Genomic DNA, 26,807 nt, shown 5'->3' on the forward strand with positions numbered 1-26,807 from the left:
GTCAGGCAGTAAAACCTGGACCACAGCTCTTCTGGTTCATTAGAGGAGGCTGGTAGTCAAGTGTTGATCCCACATGTATCACTCACTGGTCATGGTGGACTTCTTTAACATTTTCATGTCCTCCTTTTCCAGCCTTTCTCTACTCGCTCAAACTAAAACCTAACTTCCACTCAGCCATACCATGATCAATTTTTGTTGTTGTTGTCTTATTCACTGCCTTTTCGCTATGGCTGCATTTTCTGATAACAGACAAAGCTTCAGTAATTGCCAGTGAAAAATGCAACTAACTAGCGAGGAAAGATACAGAACAAATCCAATTTTAACATCACATGACCCAGTCTGAGCTAACTGCACTGAGTTTTGTAATCAACCATGTGATAATTATTTTTAATACAAACTATGATTAAAATGCAAACTTTGAAGTTTTATATAGCATTTTTAACCACTAATTAACTTCACTAATTGCAAAATTAATGAAGTTAATTAGAGGATAAGAGTGCCATAAAAAAACATCAAAGTCTAGATGTGCAGTGCTGCCTGCAAGAGCAGCAAGAAGGCCATAAAAAATCCAGAATAAAGAGAACATGTAAGGTCAGCAGTCTTCAAAATCCAAGTGTTATAAGCGTTATGTCAAAAGAAATAGAGATGTATGTGTATATTATGTATATGTGTGTGTAACTACATAAAAAATGCCCATGTAACTGTTTCCAGTTACGTGATGTGCTTACCATTGGTGGTACCACTGGAGTGTTTAATCTGAGCTAATTAAAAGCATCAAAGTCTAGATGCTATGAAATGGGTGATAAAACGAAGCAATAAACTACTATGGTTGCACACATTAATTCCGGTTGTATTTCAACATATACTTATCAATTTGCTGGAAAAGCTGAGAGGCCCACACAGCAACAGCTGAAGACACCTAGCAATTTTGATGTATAATCCTATTAGCATGCAATGACACTTTCTGGCCCCTCCTGGTGTACAGGTTCATGTTGGTGACAAGAAAAGTAGATGTTTAAAGCAATGGTGAGGTCTGCTGGCTAGTCTTTCACAGATGGATTTTTGCAACAAATCCTTTAAAATACAGCTTCTCCACTAATCACTGGCTGAAGGATGTAACACACATAAGGCCTAATCACTGTGAGGGTCAGCAGGATGGGGAGAACTAATGTAGCTTTAGGACACCAAGTGGAGCAGTAGAAGAACACAGATGGAAGTGAAAAAAGGAAGGCCAAGTTTAACTTAAAGTTTATCCTAGCATGGGCACATGAAGGTAAAAAAGGTGAAACCGAATGTGCCAAGAGCAACAAGTACCCTTTGGTAAGCAGAACAGTTTGAACACAGCACCTGGCTTCAGCAGGGAGCAAAAGAAAAAAAAGCAGATGGTAGGAAAAAGAGTTAAACACTTCTGATAGGTTTACAGAAGCCTCGAAGTTCACAAATTACATTTACTAAGAAGCATGTTCTCACACACATTTTGCTACTTGCTAACATTGAATTTAATTGATAGTAAGACAACCTGGGCACTGTCAAACATCCTCCTCTACTCGATCTATAAAGCAATTCACTTGATCCACTCTCTCCATTCACCACCCTGTGATTCTATCTCCTCCCTTGACCAGACCCCAAAATAAGAATACATACTTCAGAACACAGCAGAGTAGGCAATTTAGATGGAGTGAAAAGATTTGCAAGAAGGTGTTAAGGCACAAATTGCATCTGGTATAGACAACAGAGTAGGGAAAATCCGGTCTGCAAAGGAATATCAATCCTAATGATCCCAGAAAGGAGAAGCATTCCAACATCACAAGCTTGGAGATGCTACCCCAAAAAAATGTCCTGCTGGCATTTTAGAAAGTAAAAAATGAAAATCCAAGACACCTGCATGTTGATTATCAAAGATTGCAAGGCTTTAAATGTTACTTCAGCCAAAATCAGAGTCACTTAAAGGGAAGGGTCAAAGATCATCAAGTTACAGAAATTCAGAAGAATTCAGAGTAAATATCTTTGGAAACCTGAGAAACTGAGCAGTGCTACGGAAATGTGAAACTATAGTACTGCTCTCTCAAATATTTATTTGGGGTTCCAGTTACTGATGTTTCATACTATTTCCTTCAGCAGAGACCTGAAACAATTTAAGCAGTTCTAACAAAACAGAAACATAAAGAGAAAATAGAGAGTATGGGCAGTTAACTATGGAGAAAGAGAAGGGAAAGAATGTAATCACAGAGTAGGAGAAAAAGCTCAACTAGCTTGATAATTCAATACAGCAATTTACTTGTAGGCTCACCACCATGAAAGAGAGAGAGAAGAATAGCCACCAGCCTGCATTACAGGTTTTGAGTCACTGAGATGCTATGAGGCAAGGAAAAGCAGCAGCACACCATGAGTGTTCTTCAAAAGCCAATGATGGACATGCATAAAAATTCCCAACATCCAACTTATCTCCAGGATGTCAGCACTAATTATGTTTTCACAGCAACTGCATTTAAACAGAATACACAAGGATACTTGGTTAGTTTTCAGAATTCTAAAAAACACTACAGAGGGAATGTTTTATGATAGCCATTAAAGGCTTGTGTCAGTATGCTTTACACTCTGCTCCTGCAAGAATCAGGAAATCCCTCTGAAGAATAACTGAGCTTCTCTCAGAGTCCTCTTTTCAGACCAAGCACTGTGGTAGAACTGTTATCCTTCCACTTTGCAAAGTGATTAAAATGGACTGTAAGGCACAGAGCCAAGATGGATGCAAACACTTTCCTGCAGCGTCTCGAGGCACGAGGGTTATAAAAATCCCTTCAGTACTGGCAACAAAAGTTAGGAGGTAAAAAATACACACATCTACACCCCCTAGATTTCCCATGTTCAAGCAGCAATGATCAGGCTTTAAGTGTTGCCTTCTCCAGGGATATTTAAGTGGATTCAGTTTTCATGTGACAGGTCCTAATAACTTTCTCCTGGGATTTACATTTCCTATCTATTCTCCATTTTGAACAGAAGGATCTAACCCAGTGCTAATGAACCTCTTTTTTGTTGCTTTAAAACCACAGAGATCACATCTGAAGACAGTCCCACAAGACACTCAATTTTGCTTCCTTCCATCAGGTACTGTGCCCCAGTATCCTACATTTTCAGTTTTGGTTACATCTCACAAAAGGCTATATTCATGGCAAAAACAGTAGTTTTGAGTTTTCACATTTCTGCTCCTTTCCAATCTATCCATATGTATCAACCCTCCAGGGAAAAATACTTTCATTTTCTTCCCTTCTGCTTATTTGTCTCTAAAGGATTTTATAGTTGTTTTGCTGCAGAGATGACCTAGGAGATGATAAGAAGACAAAACAAATTATTGTTTTAACTGAATAATTCACGAATAGAGCTGATGATTTCTTTCCACATGTTCTGACTAGTTACCTCCCTTATCCCTATTTTTAATCCTATTTGTTCCTCACTTGATCAGTAGAAAAGTGATGGGCAAAAAAACAGTCTTCAAAATGCTACCATGATTACAAAAAGCCCCCTAAAATTCAAGAGAAACACTCATTCCACATCCTGACTGCTTCTGTCAGCAGAAACACATTCACATGCTTTTCTCAGGTATTAAGCAAGAGACTAGCAATTTGGTCCTTCTCTATTAGATTTTTTGTGGCTTCTGAAGACTTGATTTATTTTCTGTTTTTTTAGTACCCTACATAATTTAGGAAGCCACAGCCACTGGTAAATATCCACTGAAAACAGAATTTCATTATCCAATCAAACCCTTAATTGGGGGGGGTGAATTAAACATAACTGAGTGCTATTAAATGTTTGCAGATTCCAGGTCATGCTGATTCTGAAACAAAACATTCTCTTAACCATCTATTAAAAGTATCTTCCATAAAAAAATATACTATTCTCCTCTCTGCCCAAATAATATCCTAGCCCATTATATCTGCCTCACTTCATCTACCCTCACTTACTTGTGTTCCCAAGACTCTTGTTCAGGAAATTGTTCCATTTCCTATTCAGGAAAGCACTTGAGCAGATGCCAGATTTGAGGCACACACTTTGATCTTACAGAAGTCACAAAGCAGAGAAAGAAATCAGAGGAATGTACATATGTGCTGAACTTTAGATGCCTACTGTGCACTACTCTGAATCTGGACTACAGCCTGCTGCAAAAATAATGGTCCTCAGTTTCACTCTTCAAATCAAGGGCTCTGAAAGCAGAATGGATGGAGGAGTGGTGGGAACACAGATTCTGCAGTCAGCCTTAAAGCAGTTACATCAGTATATAATAGCACATCCTAAGTATAACACCTACTTTTGAAGACTGAAAAAATAAAACACATGGTCCTTTCTGCCAGATTTTTAGATGCATTACAACTCATGAACATCATAGAGCTTTGCCAAGAGAAGTAGCAGTAGCTTTTACTTCTCTGGGCCTTCCATTATTAATATTAGATAGGTCACACTGTTAATGTTTTAAACGTTAAAAGCACAATCAAATACTGACTTCAGGCAGCTGGAAATGTTTTGATGTTAGCAATGAGTAGCCAATACATTTTTAATTCAGGTTAGAGAAAAGAAAAAGCAAAAATCTCCCTCTTGTACTCCTCCTGCGCTCTGCCAAGTAGTTAAATGTGATTAACTTGGCATGCATGCACATGACCTTCTATTCAAATTAGTTATTTTAGGTAATTTCTGAAGACTCTTGTCTCTCATTTAAGTATTTCATAATACGATCCATCTTTCCAACTTGCTTTTAAGGGAAGACTACAGTAAAATCCCTAAAACAGCATTCTGGCAAATGCTCCTGAATTATGTAATTCACTAGGTTAAACTCTACTGTTACAACCATTTTCAAGGAATACGGATATAATACATTATTATTACAGCTACACAATCCTGAATTTAATTTTCCTTTCCTGAATTACTAACACTCTAATGCTGAAATTGATCTGTTTTAAAAACCTCATGTGAAAGGTTTTTAAAATACCATACATGCTCAGGCTCTTTATTTTGAACGGTTTAGAAATGAGCTGGTAGAAACAGCAGACTCAAAAAAAGTCTTATATTCTCTAATCTAGAATTAAGTATGTTAAAGAACACCAAGCACGTTTCCAAGCAATACCTATGGTGTGGGTTTAGATCTGAAAAGACCTGATATTTCATCAAGGTTCCAGGAAACCATTTTAAAAATTTATTTATAAAACAAAATGAAAGACATTTATTTCCATGTGGGATGCCTCTAGAGAAGCTGGCAAGTAACAAGTTTATTAAAATGACAAGTTCAAGGTACTTTCCTTGTTGATTGTAAATAATCTCCCTGTGAGCCAATTAAGAGTGTAGAGATCAAAGGCGCAAGAAGCACTATAAAAGCTGGAATTACAGGGTTAAGGGAAAACCTCCACAGGCTCCTTCAATACATATAATTTCCTCTAGGCACCCATTGACTGGGTGAAACTGTGCAGACAAGCATTTTTTTACTTGCTTTGGAGTACAGCGAAAACCAACACCCACACTTTAAAGGACACCTAAATAGGCAGCTTGATCTTATGCACAGTCAGGAATGAATTTAGTTGTAAAGATTGATCCAGGTGAGAAGGCTAAAAGGGAGCTAGGATGAATGCACAGGATGGCATAAAATAGGCTTCTCTGTTGGGAAGTTATTAAATCTCAAATTACAACAGTTTGTCCGTGCATTTCTTCTCCATAACAGCTTGCCAAGATCATTCCTTTTCAAAGCACTAGTCAGAATAGCTAGCAAAGTGTTTCCTAATGCAAGGCTTGACTACAATGATGATCTCTGCACACATCATCTTCAAATTTGAAGAGTGAGTGGGCTTTACATTGAGTACACAGAGCACTGCCAGCATGTCTTTAGCCAGAAGTTAAGAGGCTGAGTTGGAAGTCACACCACTGTTTACTGACCAACACCTGAGCTGCTGGAGTATCCTTGCACTGCTAACTTGCTTACTCTTAGTAATAAGCTAAATCCTGTTTTAACATGGAAAATCTTGAATTTTAAAGTGGGTCTTCACTGCTGTTTCCTGCTAATATGGGATAGATTCTGAACCTGTTCAGTCTGCCCCCTTTTGTTTCACTGCCTTTCCCTGTTCCTTTTATATTAGAGGGTACGAGCGCAGGACAAGCTTTCATTACTTGTTGTGACGGATAAGACCACCAGAATGCTCACTGTGCATAGCCTCTAGTTCTGACAGTAAATGCAAATTTTCATTTAAGGACACCTAGAGCACCAGATGGAGCCCTTACAGTAAGAAAGCATTAACAAACTTTTTTACAGCACACACAAATGTATCCAAAGTTCCAGTCCAGAGATGGAATCCTTCTTCCCTGCCTGCATGCTCTCCCCACTGACAAAAATCACATTCCCACATCCACCTGTAGGGCTGCTCCCCACAGCAGCCTTGCAGGAAGTCTGGAAGAGTCCTCCAGCTGTGCAGCAGACCTTGCTGAGCACCTTGCTAACACAGTGGAGCACTGTGCCCAAATCCTTATCTGCGGCTGAACAATCTCGCTCCATGTGCAGAAAGTGGCAAAGCTTTGCCTGTGTGGCCCTGGGCTGGAGGTAACCCGAGGAACAGTTCAGGCACAGTGCTGGGAAGTCTGGAGTCACTGCTGCTCCATCCTAAGATGGGCTAACACTAACCCGGAGGCTACGGCACTGTGCTTTGTGCATAGTGCATACATGCTCTGTGACAGCTGTGAGCAACAGTACCAAACACAAACTCCCCTTGCCATGACCCTCCCAACAGTGCTGTGGCTTCTGCTGATACTGCCACATATCACAGAATATGCTGAGCTCTGTCAGGCACCCACAAGAATCATCAGATCCAGCCCCAGCCCTGCACAGCACCATCCCCAAGAGTCACACCATGTGCCTGAGAGCACTGTCCAAATGGCTCCTGAGCTCTGTCAGGCTGGTGCTGTGACTTTTCTGGAAAACTGTTCTGGTGCCCAACCCACAGGAGAAGAACCTCTTTCTGACTGCCAATATAAACCCTCCTCATCACAACTTCAGGCCATTCCCTCAAGTCCTGTCACTGGTCAGCACAGAGAAAAGATCAGTGCATGTCCCTGCTCTTCCCCTCTCAGTGAAGTTGTACCTGCAGTGAGGTCTGTCCTCAGTCTCCTCCAGACTGAACAGAGACCTCAGTCACTCCTCACACAGTTTCCCCTCAAGGCCTTTCACCACCTTTGTACCCTCCTTTGGACACTCTCTGGTAGTTTAATGCCTCTCTCATATTGCAGTGCCCAAACTGCCCCCAGCACTGGAGGTGAGGCTGCCCCAGCTCAGAGCAGAGCAGGACAATCCCCTCCCTTGCCCAGCTGTGATGCTGTCCCTGATGCCCCCAGGACAGGGCTGTCCCTCCTGGCTCCAGAGCACTGCTGGCTCAGGTTCAGCTTGCCACTGACCAGGACCCCCAGGTGCCTTTCCATGGCACTGCTCTCCAGTATCCCATTGCCCAGTCTGTCCATACATCCAGGGTTGCCCCATCCCAGATGCAGAATCCAGCACTTTCTCTTGTTGAACTCCTCATGGTTGGTGATGCCCAGACCCCTGATTTGTCAAGGTCTCTCTGCAGGGCCTCCCTGCCCTCGAGGGATCAACAGCTCCTCCCAGTTTTGTATCATCTGCAGACTTGCTCAGTGTCCCTTCCCGTCCTGTGTCCAACAACCTGGTGTGGAAGGAGCCACAGAAACACAGAAGCAATATAATTGAGCCAGAAGGACGAAAATTCAACCATAACTTGTCTTCTGCAAAAACATGCAGAATGAACCTGGAAGTTGCTCAAAAGGACTGAGTGGTCAAACTAGAAGCATGCACATACTCGCCAAGAACGGGACTCGAATCCCCTGTGAGATTTCAAAAGGAACAATTAGGTACAGATGGATCACAAAGAAATCTTGATCACTGATGCTTCAGCTAAAAACTAAGAGTGGGGAGGTTGGAAAATTGTTTATATTTTGGAAATGTAGGTTTCATAATCTGCTCTTTTGTCCGATCACATGAAGTCAATTAAGCCTCTTCATGCCTCAGTTCATTATCTCTAAAAGCAGGATAATTTCAGAAGTCTAGGGAGCGTTTCTTTTCCTTACAGGGCTGTTGTGAGGATTCATGGATTGAAGATTTGGAGGTACTCCGGTATCACCAAAATGGATCTATTACATATGCTAGACTGAAATTTAAAAGTGAGGAAGGAACAATCAGTATTCCTTGTATCAGTAAAAACACAGCTAGAAAAGTAGAGCAATCCAATTACTGTCACAGAGTACCTGTACTAACTCCAGACACTATACAAACATAGAACTTTGACCAGTTCTTAGTTTACATAAATCTGTATGAGGCAAACATGAGAAATGTAAAAGAGGAAACATTTCCGTATTGTATGTAAAAATCATCTTCCAAACGATGAGAACCTAAAGCCACTACATCTGAGATGCAACTAAATATTCTGAAAAAAGTTCCAGGAAGAAGATGTTACTGGTGGTTAGCACTGTTGTTTTTTGAATTACCCATGGGTAACAGAATTAATCAGGAAACGTGCTATCTGCAAGCTTGTCTTTGAAATTATTTTTTCTCAAATTAACATTATGTATTCAAGATGTGTACAAAACCAAGCCTGCAGCTGCCTAATAAACTCAAACCTGTACTTCAGAATGTGTAAGACCTCAAAGACAGCCAGATGTCAGATGAACCTCCCGGATTTCTGCAGAAATGCAGAGCCAGTCTCTCCATCATCACTTCTTTTACTATAATCCACAAGGTACAGTGTCTTTTATTGCTTTTTGCTATGCAGTGTTTGCACTTAAAGCACTACATAAGTATGAAAAACAACACGGTCTGTGCTTATCTGATTGAAATCCAATATAAATTACATGCAAAATAGGTGCTGCCCACTGGTTCATGGCAAGCCACCAGTAAAGACCTTCCGTGGCTGAAGGACATGCACCACTGATTTAGGGCTTCATCTATCTGCTAACTGTTACTTCTCTCTTATTTTACTGTTTCCTACTGCTGAATGTTTTCCCATATCCATTCTTATTCCTAACTGGCCAGCTTAGAACTCCAGTTGCACACTATCAGACACCAGACAGTGCAAAAAACATGTTGCCCCAAAATGCATCATCACTTGATGACTTGAGTAAATCCAATTCAATCTCAGCCTACGCAGTACAACAGCTTTCTCCCTCCTTGATTCACTCAAAACTACTGTTACTTCAATGCAAATTCATTCCAGAAGCATTTTCCTGCTTCCTGGTCACAGCTCTCTGAAACAAAGCAAAACTTGGGGCCCTTCTTACAGATCTGCAGCAAAGCAGATTACCCTAATGAGCAAACTCAGTGTAACTAAGTAGAGGGAAAAGTACATTTCACATGAAAACACAGAACTATCCAAGCCTGTCTAAAAAGTAAGGCAATGCCACAGAACATTCACAAGTTAGTTTTTCTGAATTCTTACACATTTTAGGTGATCCGAATGCTGCTCAAACATGATTATGGAATATATTTGTTTTAATTGGGCTTTAAGTCCTTGCATTTCAAACAGTACTCACTTTACCTTCAATCAAGGTTGAAATTTGCTAACATAATACCTTTAGCTCCCTTTAGAATTGTTATGCGTATTTCCCAAAGAAAAAAGAACTGGATATTTGTCATGCACAAAGTGATATGTATAGTAACACCACTCCTAGTATGTTTGCTAGAAATAGCTTGGTATTTCTACCCATTTTTTTGATATTTGTATGATTAATAACAAATTCAGGCATGATCTCACAGTATTTGACATCTGAGCAAAACACTTCTTGCTGATGTCAACAGGGCTATGGTTTGACACAACAAACATCCTGAATTTCACAAGAAATTTTATCAGTGACAGCAGTAAAAGGCAATTTCTTCCTCATCTCCTTTGCTTCCCTTCTTATCATGATGAGAGCAGGAACAATATGGCTACCATAACAAAGGGGAATAATAAAAACACTCACAGATGATTACTCAAAATGGGTTCATAAATACCACAATTACCTGGCTACTGTGGTGTTTGATTTTAGGATAACTTGAAGATCCATGAAGACAGGTGACAAAAAACACCTGCATACCATAACTTTGGTATCCCAAATCCCTATGGCTACCTCAGATACTAGCAGGTGCACATGTTACAGCTGAGGCAAGGAATACCTCTGTATGTCTTCAGACAGCAACACTGAAAAGCACCTTCTTTGTTCACTGCAGTGGTGTCTTCACCCCTGCAAACTTTATTTGCCACTTTCCAGCTGATCTGCACAACACCCTGAAGCTGACGGCTACAAGAAAACTAAAAGTCAGAATAACAAACACAAAGCATCTCTCCTGCCAAGTGGCAAGACCTTCCAGATCATACACTAACTTCCTCCACAATCAGCCTGCAAAACTGTATTTGACAACCCATTAGGTGCATTAAGGGTCCCAAGCAAACAATACTCAGGCATAAAACTCAAGTGCTGGAGACAGCTAGAGTAAACCTGCAGCTCCTCCAGGGCCAAAACTAATTTTTTAGCAAAGATATACTAAAGGGATGCTATTCTTCTGCATCTATTCCCTGCCATCCCTCAAGACAGACTTGAAAAGAAGGACAGACAGAAAGAAAACTATAGTCAGAGGTAAGAAGTTTAGTCTCTGGGACCCAGAAACCAGAAGAATAGGTATCTCAGACATGTTTTTTTAAATGCTTTCTGTCTCCTTCTTCTCTTCCTGAAGGACTAAATGTAAAATGAAATCGTCTTACAGAAGGACAGCTGCTTCCCCCCTGTGCTCAATCATTCCAGTCACACTATGTTGTCCAGTAACCTGCATTGATAATTCCTCATGAATAAAATGCCAACATTATCATCCACAGCTATGTTGTTGACATGCGTTTGCTATTTCACTAAAAATACCATTAATTTTCTGGCTTCACAACAGCTGAGCTACTCCGCATTTGAATATACAAAAGAGTATTTTGTTTAAACCAAATTAAAAGCGTTCCAGTAAATGACTTCAATTTTGCTGGCTATATTACTTAGTGTATACTGTTCTATTTAAGCCTCTCTTTTCTCATCTCTAGTCCTTCTACACCCCCTTCCTTCTCTCTTTTTTTTCTTCCTTTCCCTTTATATACTTAATCCTTTCATTTCAGGAACTGGATTTGCCCAGCAAGACATCCACAGTCAGAGAGAGCTTCAAAAACATAGTGCCAAGGAGTTAAGGCAATGGTGAAATTGCCTCTGCTGTGTTTTTATTCACCTGTTTGCCAAAACATATTTAGCAGTAAGGAAAGAAAGGGAAAGGGGAGGGAAAAGCCCATAAATGCTGAATACACCTTCCTTTACCCATCCAGACAAGTGCCGACATTCCCCATTTAAGCTGGAATGAAAACCACCATTTCTGCCAAGCCCTCCTGGCATCTCACCACTTTATTTGTTCCCATTTGTATCTAATGCTTTTGTCAACAGTTCAACAAAAGTCAAAGCAAACAACCCACTACAAACACTGAGGGTAACAGCAACAAGCATGAATCCTTCACAATTATCCAGCCCAGCTGCTCAGTGCCTGTCCAGACTGCTTTCATTTACAACAGTGTCAACAAAAGGCTGAAACCCAATAACTAGGTGGGTCAATACTACCACTGCAAAGCCTCCAGAGAAGAAAATGCTGTTCTGCTGCTTAACTGCTTCAGCAAACATGCAGAATAATTCAGTTAGATAGACAAGTGCTTGCCTAATCATTTGTTGTGTGAATTATTCAAGGCTTTCTCTTCAAATTGCTAAAGGATGATTCAAGTATTTCCAAAGAACCACCAGATGTCCTACAGGAGAAAAGGGAACATAAGGCACAATTTGATGTAAGAGAGGGCAATAGTAACCTGTGATCTTGAAAAGGATTAATGTTTAGAGGATCAACGCCTTCTTACACCTTGCTTCTGGTATAAAGAATGCACAGATTTTAACATACAAGTGTTAGGCACGCATAGATTTACAAGCTGCTTGATCTCTACAGAGAATAATTAAGGTTGCATGCAATTTTTCTTCCTTTTTTTCATGTGAATTGTGAAAGAGTTATCTCCAAAGAATATGTAAAGTGCAGGTAAAAAAAGCACAGTAGTTAGACAGGTGGATGCAGAGAGGAAATATGCATTGATTCCCACATACCTCTCTTCCTCCACTGCCTCCCATGTTCATTTGACACAAGCCAAATGCTCACTCACCTTCCTGCAGAGGTTTCACACAGGTTCATGTTTACAGTTTCAAAGAGCAGGACAAAGTATTCTTACTGCATAGAACCCAGTGTCAAGCATTACATGTTTTACTTCAATTGCCATTTTAGTATGGGAAACCTCCAGATGTCTGCTTCTCTGATTTTGTTGGCTTTTGTCACAATTTCTCCATTACATATTATTTTTAAACTTTTAGCAAATTTTAAGAAAATGGGCAAATTAGGTAACAAATAGTGCTTTGTTTTGATTTTATCTCATTACTGGCAAGAACAACCCTGGATATGAACAAATGTTTTTCCTAGGACCAGCTTACATATACATCACAGCGCAGTGTTGGACGGGTATGTATCTTGAGCCAGAATACAATATCAAATACACTTATGAATATTTTATTTTTGACATCTACAGTAACAGTTGCGCACACTGAGTAACTAGTATTCCAGAGAGGATTCCTGGCAGTTTTAAGACTTAGAAGTAGAGTAAGAGAAATTCTCTCTGTATGTCAAATTAAAGAACATATTTTTGTTTTTATAATTAGAATCTGCAACATATTTTGTTTGCAAAACATGCGTCTTTGCAGTGATTGCACTGTAGCAGTCTGGTGTTGTGTGTTGTCAACATGAGAGACTTCTTCTATCAAATAAAGTTTTCTTCCTCTTTCTGTCCAAAACAATTATGAAACATTTGTCTACTAAATAGCAGCAGCTCCATCACGCTGTGGTGATCACAGATCTTAGAACCCATTACAGCCCTACACTACTTGGTGGGAAACTCCTGTTAGATATACTATTAAAAATCAGGTTATTACTATTTGCAACACTAAGTTTGTTTATTAGAATTTGCAGGACTGTTACAGTCATTAGCAGGATTTGTAAAAGTCCTTAAGGAGAGCAAAGACACAAAAGAGAGGTACTGTAAAACAGAAAACACCTGGTCTCAAAAGAGTTGCAACTTAAATGGGAAAAACCTCTGATGCTTGATACACTAGACAAGGTCTGATGCTAGATACTCTATAAAGAATAGGTAAGAGGGATAACACGACAATTTTTGATAGTGTTTCATCTTCCTCATCCAGCAGAACAGGAAGAAGTGTTGGAAAATGGCACCCACAGCCTTTGCCACAGCTGAAGGCAACGCTGTTACCCAGAAAACCTTCGTAAAGCACATCAGGGTCCTACAGGTCTGGTAAATAACTTTACTGCTTTCAAACACCTGCAGTGTGATACAAAGCTTTTAGGCTACCTAGATGGTGAGCACACACAGCTTTTTCTAAGAGCAACAAACTGATCCTGGACAAGATGCCTTTATGCTTAAGGTAGGGTGCCTTTGCTACTCTCATATCAATTACTCATACTGTACTCAGAAAAATACTGTACTGAAAGGGAATGGCAAAAAAAGATTTCTCTAACCCCACAAGGTTCACTGTAATTGATTTTAAAGAGATTATTTTAAAATTATGCAGACACTGAACTCTTCTCATAAACTGCAGCATGTGTCAGCAAGGCTCATTACAAAATAGTAGTTGGAGGTCATGGCACAAAACTTTCCTCAAATCAGGGAAGAAAAGCAAAACATTAATTTCTTCAGGACTAAAATAAATCACAGTTTGATATTTTTTAAAAAAATGGAGAGTTGAGACAGAAGTACAGCATCAATAGATATGGCTTCAACAAATATATAAGCACACAAACTACAAGCCAGATACAATGATTTTCAAATGCCTGGTATTGGAAGATCACAAGGCAAAGCCCCATGTTATTTAGGTCAGCACTGGCTTTTCAACTCAATGCAACTAGCGATTTCTATACAGTCTGTCCGCTTTGTTAATACAATAAAAAGAGCAAAGGACTCAGAAATACACTGCAGTGGCTGAAGAGTTTTGTGTTGTCTGTGGTCTGTGCCAAACACAAACCACACACAACTGCAGAAAACCTTTCTGGGGGTTGCTGTAATTGGGAAACGTCTCTCCTGGACTTCTTTTCATATTTCTCAACTGCACCACTGTAGAACATGCCAGTCTGACGAAGCAGGACCCAGCCAGGAAAATCAGTATTATTTTTTATTTTGATTTGTCAAGATTAATATAGCAAAAAAAAATACTGTATGCCCTTTTTCAAACAATATAGTGACTTGAAATTTGCCAGCTTCTCTGTATGGGGGATCTATGATAGACAGCTCACCCAGCTAATGGAAAAAGGAACAACCCATATTGAATCTTTTCCTTATCCCATCCCCCCCCCGTCCCACTTACTCATAAGTATGCATTAAGAACACTCCCATAGCTGAATTCATTGCCTCTTGAGTGGCAGAAAAACAGAGGTGCAGCTGTGCCTGCTAATATTCGTATGCAAACAAGTGCACTGGACTGGCTGCTATACCTCACTTAAAAGCTCTGCGGTACTTTGGTAAGTTTGAGGATCAAAAAGAAGTGATACGGAGTAATCTGCTGTCCTTTTAACGCAATTAGCAGATTAAAGTGGCATTTCACTTCCAATACTTCATTAAAACACTGATTGCATCCAGCAATTGCTGATGATACAACATTCACAGTGTTCCCCCTACAGTCCTTCCTGAGACTTGGTGGAGAGCTGGGGCAAGCCATGAGCTGGCAGCCAGCAGTCAGAGCCAGCAGCCAGCACAGCCTCTGGAGCCAGACATGAAACCTTCACCCTGCAGCACCACAGCACGGGTGAGGGTGGCAGAAGGCAAGGGAAGAGAACACCCAGCACCTTCCAGGGAACTGACAAGAAGTCAACGACCCCTGAGCTAGTGGGATCTGTAATTCCTTCAGGAAGAAAAGGAAAACACCACCCCCAGGGTTTGCATCTCTTAAGCACGGTTGTGGCTGGGCCTCTTGCTGGGTCAGCTGTCACATTGCTGACTTTTGCTACATGTCTCCATTTCATGATTTGTGTGAGACTTTCTACCCCTCAAGTTCTGTTTCTTCTATGGTCTTGTGAGAGTGAAGCGAGTGGAGAAGTCCAGTAAAAATGCCGTGTAGACACAAGAGCTTATTTCAATTTTCCTCTTAGATTGTTTTTTCATATAAGACCAACAAATCAAACTAAATGTCAGCTTAGGAAAATATTTTTAAAATTTCTTCTCCCCCCCACCCCATGCACCCAAAAGCAAGTTAACAAAATCCCAGCAAAAGTGACATCAAACTGAATTCCCTCAATCCCTTCATTGTGGGATCAACTTCTGGGGAAGGACCTGCTTCACCCCCTCTGCCAGAAGCTTGGGGCATCCCTGGGGTCCCCTCCAGCTCTAGCCCTGTTGCTACCATCCAGCAGAGCTCCACTGGTGCCAAGGAAAGAACAAACTAAAAAAGATTAATTCGCAGATGTTCATGCATTTCACACACAGGGTGCCCTGTGGTCCGTTGCCAGGGCAACAGGAGACCACCAGCGCGCGCTTTATTGGCTTTATGAAGTGCTCTCGGGGGCTATAGTCCGAGAAATGCTGCATGGTAATCTTCAGGCTTTTCAGAAGCCTCGTTTTGTGTTTATCCACATTTAACCCTCTGAGTGTTATTAAGAGCACCGCTACGTCTGGCACGATAAGGAACGTAGAGACAGGGTGTGAGGAGACAAACACATCATCTCTGTTTCCAGCCTGGAGACCCTGGAAAGCACGTCCTGCTCCCACCTGCCCTGCACTGAAGTTTCACCCACAGCCTGCAGGTAAGCTGGCAGATAAGCTGTTGTGTGGCAGACCTCAGTACAACCATGTCTGGGGACAAAACTGACATCAGAAAGTGCAAATGCAATCAAAGTGTCACACTAGACTAACAGGCAAGTGATGGCAAGCACATTTTCTCAGTAACTTCAAAAGAAGATTAAAAAGAATCAAGAGCGTTCCACCAACTTTCTAGACACATGATGTGAAAAAACACTTTTATTTGGAACCCCAATACATGACACCAGCAAACCACCCATGCCAAAACCTTTACCAAAAATTATAAATTCACATAGAGAACTTTCCTTCTTCACCTCACTCCAGGCCAGTGTCTGGCATCTCCCCTCTTACCAGCCAAGGCAGGGCTGCAGATGGGGGGGCAGGAGGTAACAGGGTTAAAATCACAAATGACACAACACCCCAAGCAGCAGCAGCCGCCACTGACATCAAGCATTAATCCAGCAGGAGAAGAGAGGGACAGAGCAAGGGTGGCAGAAGGGATCAGTAGAAGAAACCGCTTGCATTCAGACTTGCGGGAGAAAGAGCATGCAGAGACAATCATTTCCTGGGAAAAGCTAAAGCCTAACGAGAATTTACTCTGCCTCCTTTATTCAGACAACCAACCCCTTTGTGGCAGGGGCTTCCTGACTGACAGGAACCCAGGGCCATTTAATAGGATTTCCATATTATTTCCAACACCTGCCTATAAGTTATTTGTTTACATTGAAGAAGGCGAGATTCTCAAATCAGGCATCTGCTTCTGGTTCAGGCATATTTTAGGAAACCATGTAGAAAGAAGCTTTGTTGCTATGGAGACATTTTTATTTTCTTCCCTTAGTTGGATGAAAAACATTAGCATTTCCAATTTTTTGTTCTTCAAAAGGCCAAATGTCGCTTAAGAAAAGACAAAACTTTTCAAACTGCTATGCAGAACGGGCTAATGGAGCTTTAGATATTTAATTAATTATTCAACTCAATTATAGCCGTACCAAGGAGAGGCAGGAAACAGTGCAACTTTCCTGCAAACTTCCCTCAATGGCCAGTTCCTGCTGGTTCGTCTAATTGCCTCTTCCCTCAAAGCACAGCTAAAACTTTGTAATTTCATGTTTTTGTAATTCATGTAATTCAATGCTGCACTCAACAATCTTGCATAACAACTTGCATATCAGACTACCATTTTCCTAAACTTGTTCTAAAATCAACCTAATCATCTTGGACTAGGAATATGCTCCTTTCCCAGTGCTAGAAAAGAGACAGGTTGAAGCCTTCAGGGAGTTTAACCAATATGACAGAAACTTCCAAAGCATGCCATACACGTCACTGAATCCAGAATGTGCACTTCTTCCCTCCCTTTAGCAGATAATCTGTATGCCCAAGGAATCAATTGATTAATGTAAAAATAAGGGATGTCTCAAGTTTCTTTGGGCTTAAGGGTTTTAAGACAAAATCAAAATGTTACATGCTCAAAAAAAAAAAAAAAAAAACAAAAAAAACCAAAAAAAAAAACCAAAAAAAAAACCAAAAAAAAAAAAGGAAAAAAATCACCACAGAGCCAACAGAAATCTGTAAGTCAAAAACCTAGTCTGGGTCACACTTTTGACAAAATTGGTATGTGTTGTTTATTTTCTCCCATTACATTGACAAACATCTATGTAACTTGACCTGCAAATGCATTCTTCATTCCAATTCATCCATCATGAGTAAACTAGTGCAAGACATGAATTTCAGCATCTAAAGTATGATTTTAATTGCACACTTACAATGAGGAGAACTTGAAGAGATAGAATAAACAAATTAATTTCCTCCCTTTACTTCTTTTCCCCCAGCTATTATATTGTCAAAGCCTTCGCGCTGGAGACCTTTCCACCCACCTCCTCATTCCAGAAAACTTCCTCTTCCTACTCTATGATGTGAAATCATAATCCTGTGTTATCAACATCACAGTCTGTTGCCATGGAAATAATTAGACATGACTGCTCAGGTTAGAAATTACAGCCCCTGTATGTATTTGCCTTCTGGGTGAAGAGAGCATCTGGAGAGAGAATATTTGAGTTACCCTAAATCACCAAGTGGCAATATAAAAGTTGGGCAGTGGGATGCACTATGGGAATTTGACCATATGTGGACACACCACTGAGTAAGAATCAACCTCTGGTAACATGCAAAAAGATGTAAGATAAGAGGAAAATGTCCCATTAATAGACAGAAGTGGGTACAAAGCTATTGGGTAAAAGAGGTGAAGGCATCAAAACTGACAGAAGCAGCTAATTCTCTGATACCAGAGAATATGCTCTTACTTTCATTTGAACATAAGTACTCTACACTAAATTAAACTTCCCAGATGACCTCCTGAAAAAGACTAAAAATGTGATACCACGTGAATGAAAGAAATTTAAAACTCATTTGGGATGGGGGGCAGGAAAGAAGAAAACACAGCAGGGAGATATACACCTGAGGTTTAGTTTCATATTCCAGAAGTTTTTCAAAAACCACATGGCTTGAATGACATAATACAAGTTTAGCCATGAAAAGGTTATTAAGAAAAAAAAAAATCAGTGCCAAAAACTTAGCTCCATAAGAGACAACAAACAGGACCTTGCTAATTAATATTTGTTCTGCTTCAGCAGACAGTTACTGGACGAGACTGCAACAAACAAGCATGTCTCACACAATCACATCATTAATCCACTCACGTTCACCACCTGAGGACCAGCTATGCCCCACAGATATTTATTCATCTGTTCCACAAACAAACAATTACAACACATTTTCTGGAATTAGGGCACCTGTTACATTCGGCACAGCTTACACGCCCAGAGGCAGATATCAATTAATACTGAAAAAATTATTGTATCAGAAGCCAACAGAAGTTACTCATTATTTTTTGGTAATGCTACCCCAAAAACACCCACGAACATCAAAAACACAACTCTTGCAAAGCAGTGTGGTTCAAATCTGCTCTGTTTAAAGCTACCACTTTGTCATAACAGAAAGCAAAATACATGCAATGCTTCATTCCTGAACAGCAACAGGTTCAAACAGAATTCATGATGTGTTTGAAATGTCTGGATTTTAACAAGCCTGTAAAGTGCTTTTTAGCTGAATGGTGAATAACTGGCCAAATAACAAAATGATCAGGAAATAAATCTTGCAAATTTCTTTAAATTTGTAACAAGGAAACACATTTTTTTGGCTTGTTTAATGCACACTGAATACAGAGACATGTGGCAGGACACTCACATCTCTAGAGGAAGTCCCATTTAGAAGAAACCTGACAATTAGGACAAAGTCCACAGAACACATAACAGCAGCTTATGTGGTGCTCCTCTATCAGCAGAAGAACCAAGTCAGCAACATAATTCTGTTTTACAAAATCTACAGATTACATTTGGTAACATCCAGAAGTGTTGTATTATATGTTGGGGCATTTTTATTTTAAAGTACCTTGTACTTTCCAGAAGTGCATTCACACAGCTCCTCCGAGCATCCAGTTACCTACTGGATTCAGGAGTAAGCAGCCTACTCTTACTTGCACTAAATGAAAAGAGGTCTAAACACCTAACAATGGCTAACAGCTTGAGAAGCATTGGAGCATCTGCTACCACAAATGTAAATGGAATGTGGAAATCGCATCCATCCACTTTTCCTGTATTGCCCACATGTGTAATTATTAGCTTTCACAAAGATTAAGGCGAAAGTAATTTTATTTCTAAATTCACTTCAATTTGCCCTGACAGACTTTTCTCAATTCACCAGCATGTTGGCCAGAAATCCACCCCAAAGCTATATTTGATGCATTATTTCAGATATTTTCCTCTAAAATTCTTTTCTTTCCCCTAGAGGAATCTCAAACTAGCTGTTTTACTCCTGTCACAAGACTGCAATTTTCAATTATTGGCACTTGCTGCTGCTGAGACAGATTAAAATGAAAAAAGGTTTCATCACCTTGTAAGTCCTGCTATAGACATATATATAGACATATATATAGACATATATATAGACATATATTGCCCATGTGTGAATTCACATGTTTCAGAAAACTTTGAGGTTCTTGAACAATCTGACATCCAGACTACCTCTGGCAAACCCATAACCCATCCAGCATCTGGGAACTCCTTCACTCCACTTGCTGCACTGAGAGTCACAGGAAGAGAGTGCTAGCACTACACTACCTTCTGTCAGACGGAACTTTTTTTACACAGTATGTTTCCATAGCTTCTCCAAAGGGAATATATTAGAAAAGGAACTTAGTTGGGCACCAGAGAAACTTTTGCCACACTTGTCCCAGAGATGACACCAGGACTGGAAAGCAGGACATGCCTCCTGCACCAAGAGTTCTCACAGGACGTGGAAAAACAATGCAATTAGCAAGGAAGAATCCACTTAAAATAATAATACTTCTTCTTTTTTCCCCCTCTTTTAAAAAAGGAAGTTTTACGTCTTTGGAAAGAAGACAACCAAGTCCTCTGTGAAAAGCTGTTCGGTTAACTGCAGAACTGTTTGCCTTTCTGTCTAAACACATTATGTTCCCCCAGAGCCCTTAAGCCAGGGCTGCACTTTGAGCACAGCCCTGGCGCATGCCAGCCTTCCCTTCCTTTTGTCCTCTCCACAGCCTTGCCACTGCACAAAGAGCACTCCCATGACCCAGTTTACTGCCTTTAGAATTTTCCCACACTTCAAACTTTGCAAAGAATTTGGAGGACTGGATCCAAGAAGAAATCAAAGAGCTCCCAAAGCTGCACTTCTCCACAGAGCCTGCTGTGTCAATGCTGATATATTATTCAAGAACAGCTTCTGGACAATCTCATGTTATCTGAAGGTGACTACTCAATTTCAGCAGTGAACTACTCACTCCAGGGAGGTGCTGGGGAGGAGCAGGCTTAATATGTCACATTTGGTACAGCGAGGCAAACTGCCTTTTTCCTGGCCTGAACTAACAGGAGAGTCAGGACCAGCACAGCTAGGGAAGCAAGTTTCAGTAAGAAAACTGTCCAGCAAATCCAAACCACTGTAAGTAGAGGCAAGAAATGGGTAATTTCAACCAAATTCCTTTCTTTCTAGAAATGGGTACTCTACCTTTGTTATCTGAATCACACACTAAAGAGTAAATTTACACTTCATGTGCTATTTTAAAATCCACCCTGCTTAATAATCTATATCAGCAAGAAAACACTTTAAAGTGTCTCTCACAATTAAACCCAGGCACAACCTTATATAAATCAAAATTTTGCTACCATATCAAAACGTTACACTGGGGCTGTATAACATTGCCCATATCCTCATTACATGCTACACTAATTACTACCAGCAGATTCAGAATTTTCTGCACATTAGAGGCTTTTAGAGGAGCTATAAAAAATTTCAGGCATCATTAATTTAAATTTGTATTGAAATTTCCTTTTGACAGATGGCCAAAAATTACTTACTATTTAGAGTACCAGAGCCTGCCTGTTTGCACATTGGAAGAGGAAAGGGAAAAATTAAAAGGAAGAAGGAAATTTATGTCACATTCATTACCTGTTAAATGTTAAGGAGCATTATCCTGCATGAATAAATTATTTCATACAAGCACACAGACTCCAGCTGGTTCTGGCTGACAAAAATTGTCTCAAGTCACACAGCAGACAATCATAAAAAGCCTCTCTTAACCGGGAACCACTTAAGGGAGGAGGGATCGATTGAACAAGCGACTAACTGCTACTCTGGGCATCACTGAAAACATTTAAGGAAATTAGCAAACTATTTCACCTTGCAAGACTGGCAGTAAGCCCCATAATGATGACACACAAGCCAATTCACAACCTGAGCACCGTGCTAGACAAACATCTACTTATCATTTCAAAGTAAACTGCACAAAGTAGATGCCCTTGTTTCCTTCTGGAAGCGGTATGAGTAATAGCACTTTTGAATCAATCCCAGACAAAACCAGGCTTTTCACTACAAATGCTCCCCCTGACATCCATGCCAGCATAAACACCCCAACACCACACAAATGTTACAGAAACATGACTAGCATATATTGCTTAGAAATGAATGGCATATATAAGCAGCTCTCCTCTGTCACTTGAATGAAATCATCACGGCTCCAACTGTAGAGGCAAGCAGCCTCACTCAAGAGAAACCACGAGGGTTTGTGCTCTCACAGTTAGGTATCTGCCCCACTTGCATTTGTTAGTTTGAGTGCAGAAGAAAGGAAAATGGACTAAACTGATGTGCTCACAGTGAAGAGTGGGTGTTCTAGGAAATTGTCATTAATGTGTGCTCCCGCCTGGTCGCATAAAGCGGTAATAGCAGTTCCAGCCCTCGCGACAAAGAGGCTGAAGTGAAATCCAACACGCTGCTGTCTTATGTCAGCAGACAGACAGCTTCAGTGCCTTTGCAGCTCACAGTGAAAGCTGACAGCTCCTGTCAGCTCCTGGTTGTCATGCAGAGCCACGTGTGTAGCAGCAAAACTGACAACTATTGGCTCAGTTGCGCTTGGCTGGGACATGTCAGGAGTGCCAGTGGCAGAGTGGGTGTGCTGGGACAGGCTGTGGGACACATCCTCACCTGTAGTGCCAAAGAACCAAGGTGTCAGCCCTTGACAGACAGGTCTCTGGTGGGGGCAAAGCATGTGCCCAGAACCACGTTTCTCCCAACACCAACAAGGGCACATTAACATTAGTAACATCTGCCTGGAAGATCCTGCTAATCTTGTCTAATGCATACTAGACTCAAGCTCTGAACATCTCCTCCACCACTTGCCCAACCCCAAGAACATATTACATCTTCCTAAAAAAAGCAGGACTAGAAACTTGACAAACTGTTTCTAAGGGCTTAATAAGGTTGGTATAGGTCTTGCCACTTCTAAGAGAAGTGTATCCTTTTTTTCCATGCTCAGCAGCAACTAATAAGGCTTGATGTTGTGTTTCTGAAAACCGTGCAAACTAGGAGAGCAGACCCATCAAGGAAGAGGACAGGGCTAATGTGCAGATGGACACATCTCTCCATCTGCAGCATTAAAACCCCAGGAGTCCCTGCGAGACTCTGGTGGCTATCAGTATGGACAAGTATCAGATGTCACTGAATCATACTTGTATCTATTACTGAATGCTCAAAATTTTATAAGTTGCAAGGTATGTTACTGCATCTACTCAAGAACACCACCTTACATGGGATTCAGGTATGCTGCAGAGTCAGTCAGAACCTGAAAATTAATTTTTGGAAAAGGATGGTAGAATCCTCAGTGAAAGCTTCAATGTCACATTTATCAGGGTAGAGGGAAGGGCAGCTCACTCCTCTCCAACTACAGGACAGCAGGCAGCACCCCACATCTTTCCCTGTGAGCAACAGAGCTCTCCTTCCTCAACCGCATTATAAGGAAATACCAGAATTACAATTTACAGCCTCCAAATGACTCAAAACTACTGGTTTATTCCTTCTGTCTCAAAAACCTGGACACAGGCGCTGGGCAGGCCTTTCTTTCCATCCAAGAACAGCCTCAGTGCTGCTCCAGTAAACTCACTGGTCAGCATGTTGCTTGCAATCCTAGCTGCCCCACTTCCAGCCACTGCCCAAATGTGACAAACAGGCTATGCAGGGTGCTGCCAATCAACACAAGCATCACAACCATTTTGTGACTTTTTCCACCACTCTGTGCCATGCTTCAGAAAAATGCAGCTGTCGAGTTACCCTTTACACCTACGAAATGTAATCCTACCTTGATGGAGTCTCTGTCTGCATGTAGAGCAGCCCCCGTACGAAGGGAGGGGGGAGATATGGTGGCAGGGGATGGGCATGTGGGGGAAGAGAGAAAGAGAAAAGTACTAGTTAGTTTACATAAAATTATACATTTATCATACTCTGAAGAAAGAATCCTGATGTCTGTTAAATAATAAATTGCACAGATGTTAACTTTTCTGTACAGTTAATTATTAATGCTGTACGGCCAGATTTATAAAACTGGATTTCTAGCATTTGAACACAATTTCTGGCTACTGCTAGATAACAAACACTAAAGTAATTAACTAGGAACTCTTCTGTATATTCCTCCCTCCTCCCTCCCTTTTGCTTTCTTTAAACAGAGGAACTGAAAAAAAACAGAAGGGGAGCAAAGCCACACGCTCCTCTGGCAGCACCTACCTCTTTGGTGATCATTATCATGGTGCTTCTTCTCGTCTTTAATTGGGAGGTGGGACTGGCCCCCCAGTGCACTGGAGAGTGCCAGGAGCCCAGCACTGCTGCCAATGGGTGGGATGGCTGGAGGCTGCAAGCCCGAGGGGTGCGGAGTGAGCGGCACAGGGAGACCATGTCCATGTGACAAGTGCTGGGCCTGGAGTTGTTGCTGCTGTGAAAAACAAAACACAGATATTGAATTTGTTCAGGGAGCCGGGGATTGTCTGATTGACCACCTACATCAACCATGACTGATCAGATCAATCAATGCATCTGATAGATCCAAGATATCAGCGCTCACAATCATCCTGGGGCCTTAAAAATATCCAGATGTTTGGACACAACATATTTGGTAAAACTCAGACTGAACTGGAAAACAGCAACGACAAAATTTTAAAATTAAAAAAAAAAAAGAGGCAATGAATGTTACCGTTTCAGTGATTTATTTTTTTTTATACCAGAGGTATTATTATTTTCTCTTTTTAGCAGAAATGCACCATGTACACATCTAATCAAAACATATGTAACTGTAAAAGCAGTTATATGACGAAAAAAAAAGCTGAAAACTGAGAAAATTAGCGTTAAACAGTTCTCCCAGTGCTATTGCACAGCATGCAGTGAAAGTTAATTTGAAAGAGAAAACCTGAATTAACAATCCAGAAAAGGAAACTGGTTGCAGCCACCGTTTTAAGCCCTTTAAGTGTCCTCAGCGGTACTTGAGCAAATTACTAAAGAAAATCTAATGTAGCAAGGCTTGGGTCCTCCTGTAGGCTTGCTCAATAATGCTGAAATAATTGGGCACTCTGTGCACGTTTAGTGATGCTCGAATGAAAAGCTAGAGGCCTGCCCTTGTACTCTTCTCTAGCTGCTGACTCTGTGTTGTGACAGGTTTATTTGAGTGGGACTGTGATGCATGCACCAGTAACTGCACTGACAAGAGTTTAAAGTCATTTTTACCAGTACACTGGCAACACATAGAGAAAGCCCTTGAGAGGTTTGAATTGGAGTGCTTGACCTCAACCAGGGCTGCATCAAGCTCTGTGCTATACTAACCACTGTGGGGTAGATAGACTGTTGCTACTTGTTGGGAAGGCAGGGGGAAAAAAATCCCTGACAAATCAAACAACAAAAACACGTGAAAAAGTTTAGTTAAATATATCCCAAGAGAGATTTGTTCAGGTCTAAGGCTTACACACTAACCAACCATCCAACTAATTTCTGTTTTCTAATTTCAGATTACCCCTGAAATTTTCTTTTCATTTTCAAGCAGCTATTGCTCAGGGTAAGTCAAATCCCAAGTCCTCCAGGATTGTTCTCTCCCACCTGCATGTCTGTACACAGGACTATAGAAGAAATAAAAACTTAACTTGCTCTGCATAAAACCATTCCACTTTAATCTTCTAAGACTTGAGCCCTTTACTTCCATAAGGGTGAGCTGAAAGGAAAAGGCTGCAAGTCACAGCACACTAGGTAACCCTTGCAGCACACTGCACACATTAACACCCCACCCTGAAAGTACAGATCCTTCTCTTCTGCTTGGAAATAAACTTCAAGCAGTGGAATCAGACTGGCAGTGGCACGCACACATCATCTAACCCAGGGAAAAGAGGGTAATGATCTACAAGAACTCTATGGGGGAATAAAAATACAAAAGAGGGCAGGAGGTGGACACCAAAATCAAGATCAACCAACCAAAAACCCAGAAAGAACATTTTTCCAAGCAGAAGAAGAAGGAAAGGCTAAATCTTTTTCCTGCTTGTGAATTCATGTCATTCCAGCAGGTGTTCCTTCTAGTAGGACGTATGAAACCCATTTTGCTTGCTTGATGCTCTTATGGCAGGCAGTATGCTCCATTCTTCAGAGCATAAATTAATTAAACAAAGCAAGAGAAAACAGTGTATTGTTTAGCTTCAGGGTTTGAACAGGGCTGCCTTACAATAATCTGGCATGCCTGACTTGGGGAGGGAGGAGAAGAACGAGCAAAAGAAAAGGAATGAACAAAATAATCTCTGTTCTGCTACCTGGTTTTGAACAACCAATTTCCTATTTCTATTTGAGAATGTGCTATAAACCCCTGCATGAAGATCTTGGTCTGGATCTGCCAGTGGCTTAAAGTAAAGACTTTGAGAAGAGCCTGAGAATATCAACAGTGAACTTTCCCCTTGTTAACTACTACACTGTCAACCACAGAGGAGCACTCATTACCACTACTGTGCAGATCTGCCTACTGACCTGCCCAATTTGCATTATATGACCTCCTCTATTGATATAGGATGGTTTCCAAAGATCTGGAAGAAAATCACACTGTGAATGTATTACTCTTTTTTTACTGCTCTTTGTTGGCAATCTCTATACATAGCTCAGCAAGACAACAGCACAGACTGAAGCTGGGATGTACTGAATATTGTTAATGACTCTCAGATGTAATATGGTCTTTAAGAGTAGTAGCCTAGCAGCTTGAGATCACCTGGAACAGCTGGGCTGCCCCAGTCCCTCTTGGCCAAGAATCAATGTGTTTTCACTGCAATTCGAATTGCAGAGAGCTCTGAACATAACTGCAGAGAGTGAGGAATTAAAAAACCAAACACAAAGTCTTCCTGCCATAGAGAACTTTTCTGAAGAGACCAAGCTCTTCCATTAAAAATAATGGGAACCTGAAATCTGCTAAGAATGTGGCCTCAAAAGTGACAAAGTGTCATTCATTGATACAGCAGAATTTTGATGCCATTAAGTCACAAT

At 40.9% G+C, this 26,807-nt stretch overlaps 1 protein-coding gene across 8 annotated transcripts in view; it reads right to left on the bottom strand.

Moving 5' to 3' along the window:
• The window catches only part of LOC130265261 (transducin-like enhancer protein 4), a 97,413-nt gene that overhangs the window by 18,875 nt on the left and 51,731 nt on the right, over positions 1–26,807 (bottom strand). For 4 of the 8 annotated variants that reach the window (XM_056514216.1, XM_056514212.1, XM_056514214.1 and 1 more), the window contains 2 exons: positions 24,036–24,237; positions 23,614–23,630 (listed from right to left, as the gene is read on the bottom strand). In XM_056514216.1, coding sequence (XP_056370191.1) covers positions 23,614–23,630; positions 24,036–24,237 — 219 coding nt within the window. Of the gene's footprint in view, positions 1–23,613; positions 23,631–24,035; positions 24,241–26,807 lie in introns of all 8 variants that reach the window. The other 4 variants (XM_056514211.1, XM_056514215.1, XM_056514213.1 and 1 more) reach the window with 1 other exon arrangement.

This window comes from Oenanthe melanoleuca, chromosome Z, assembly GCF_029582105.1.
Source record: "Oenanthe melanoleuca isolate GR-GAL-2019-014 chromosome Z, OMel1.0, whole genome shotgun sequence".
Lineage (NCBI taxonomy): Eukaryota > Metazoa > Chordata > Aves > Passeriformes > Muscicapidae > Oenanthe > Oenanthe melanoleuca.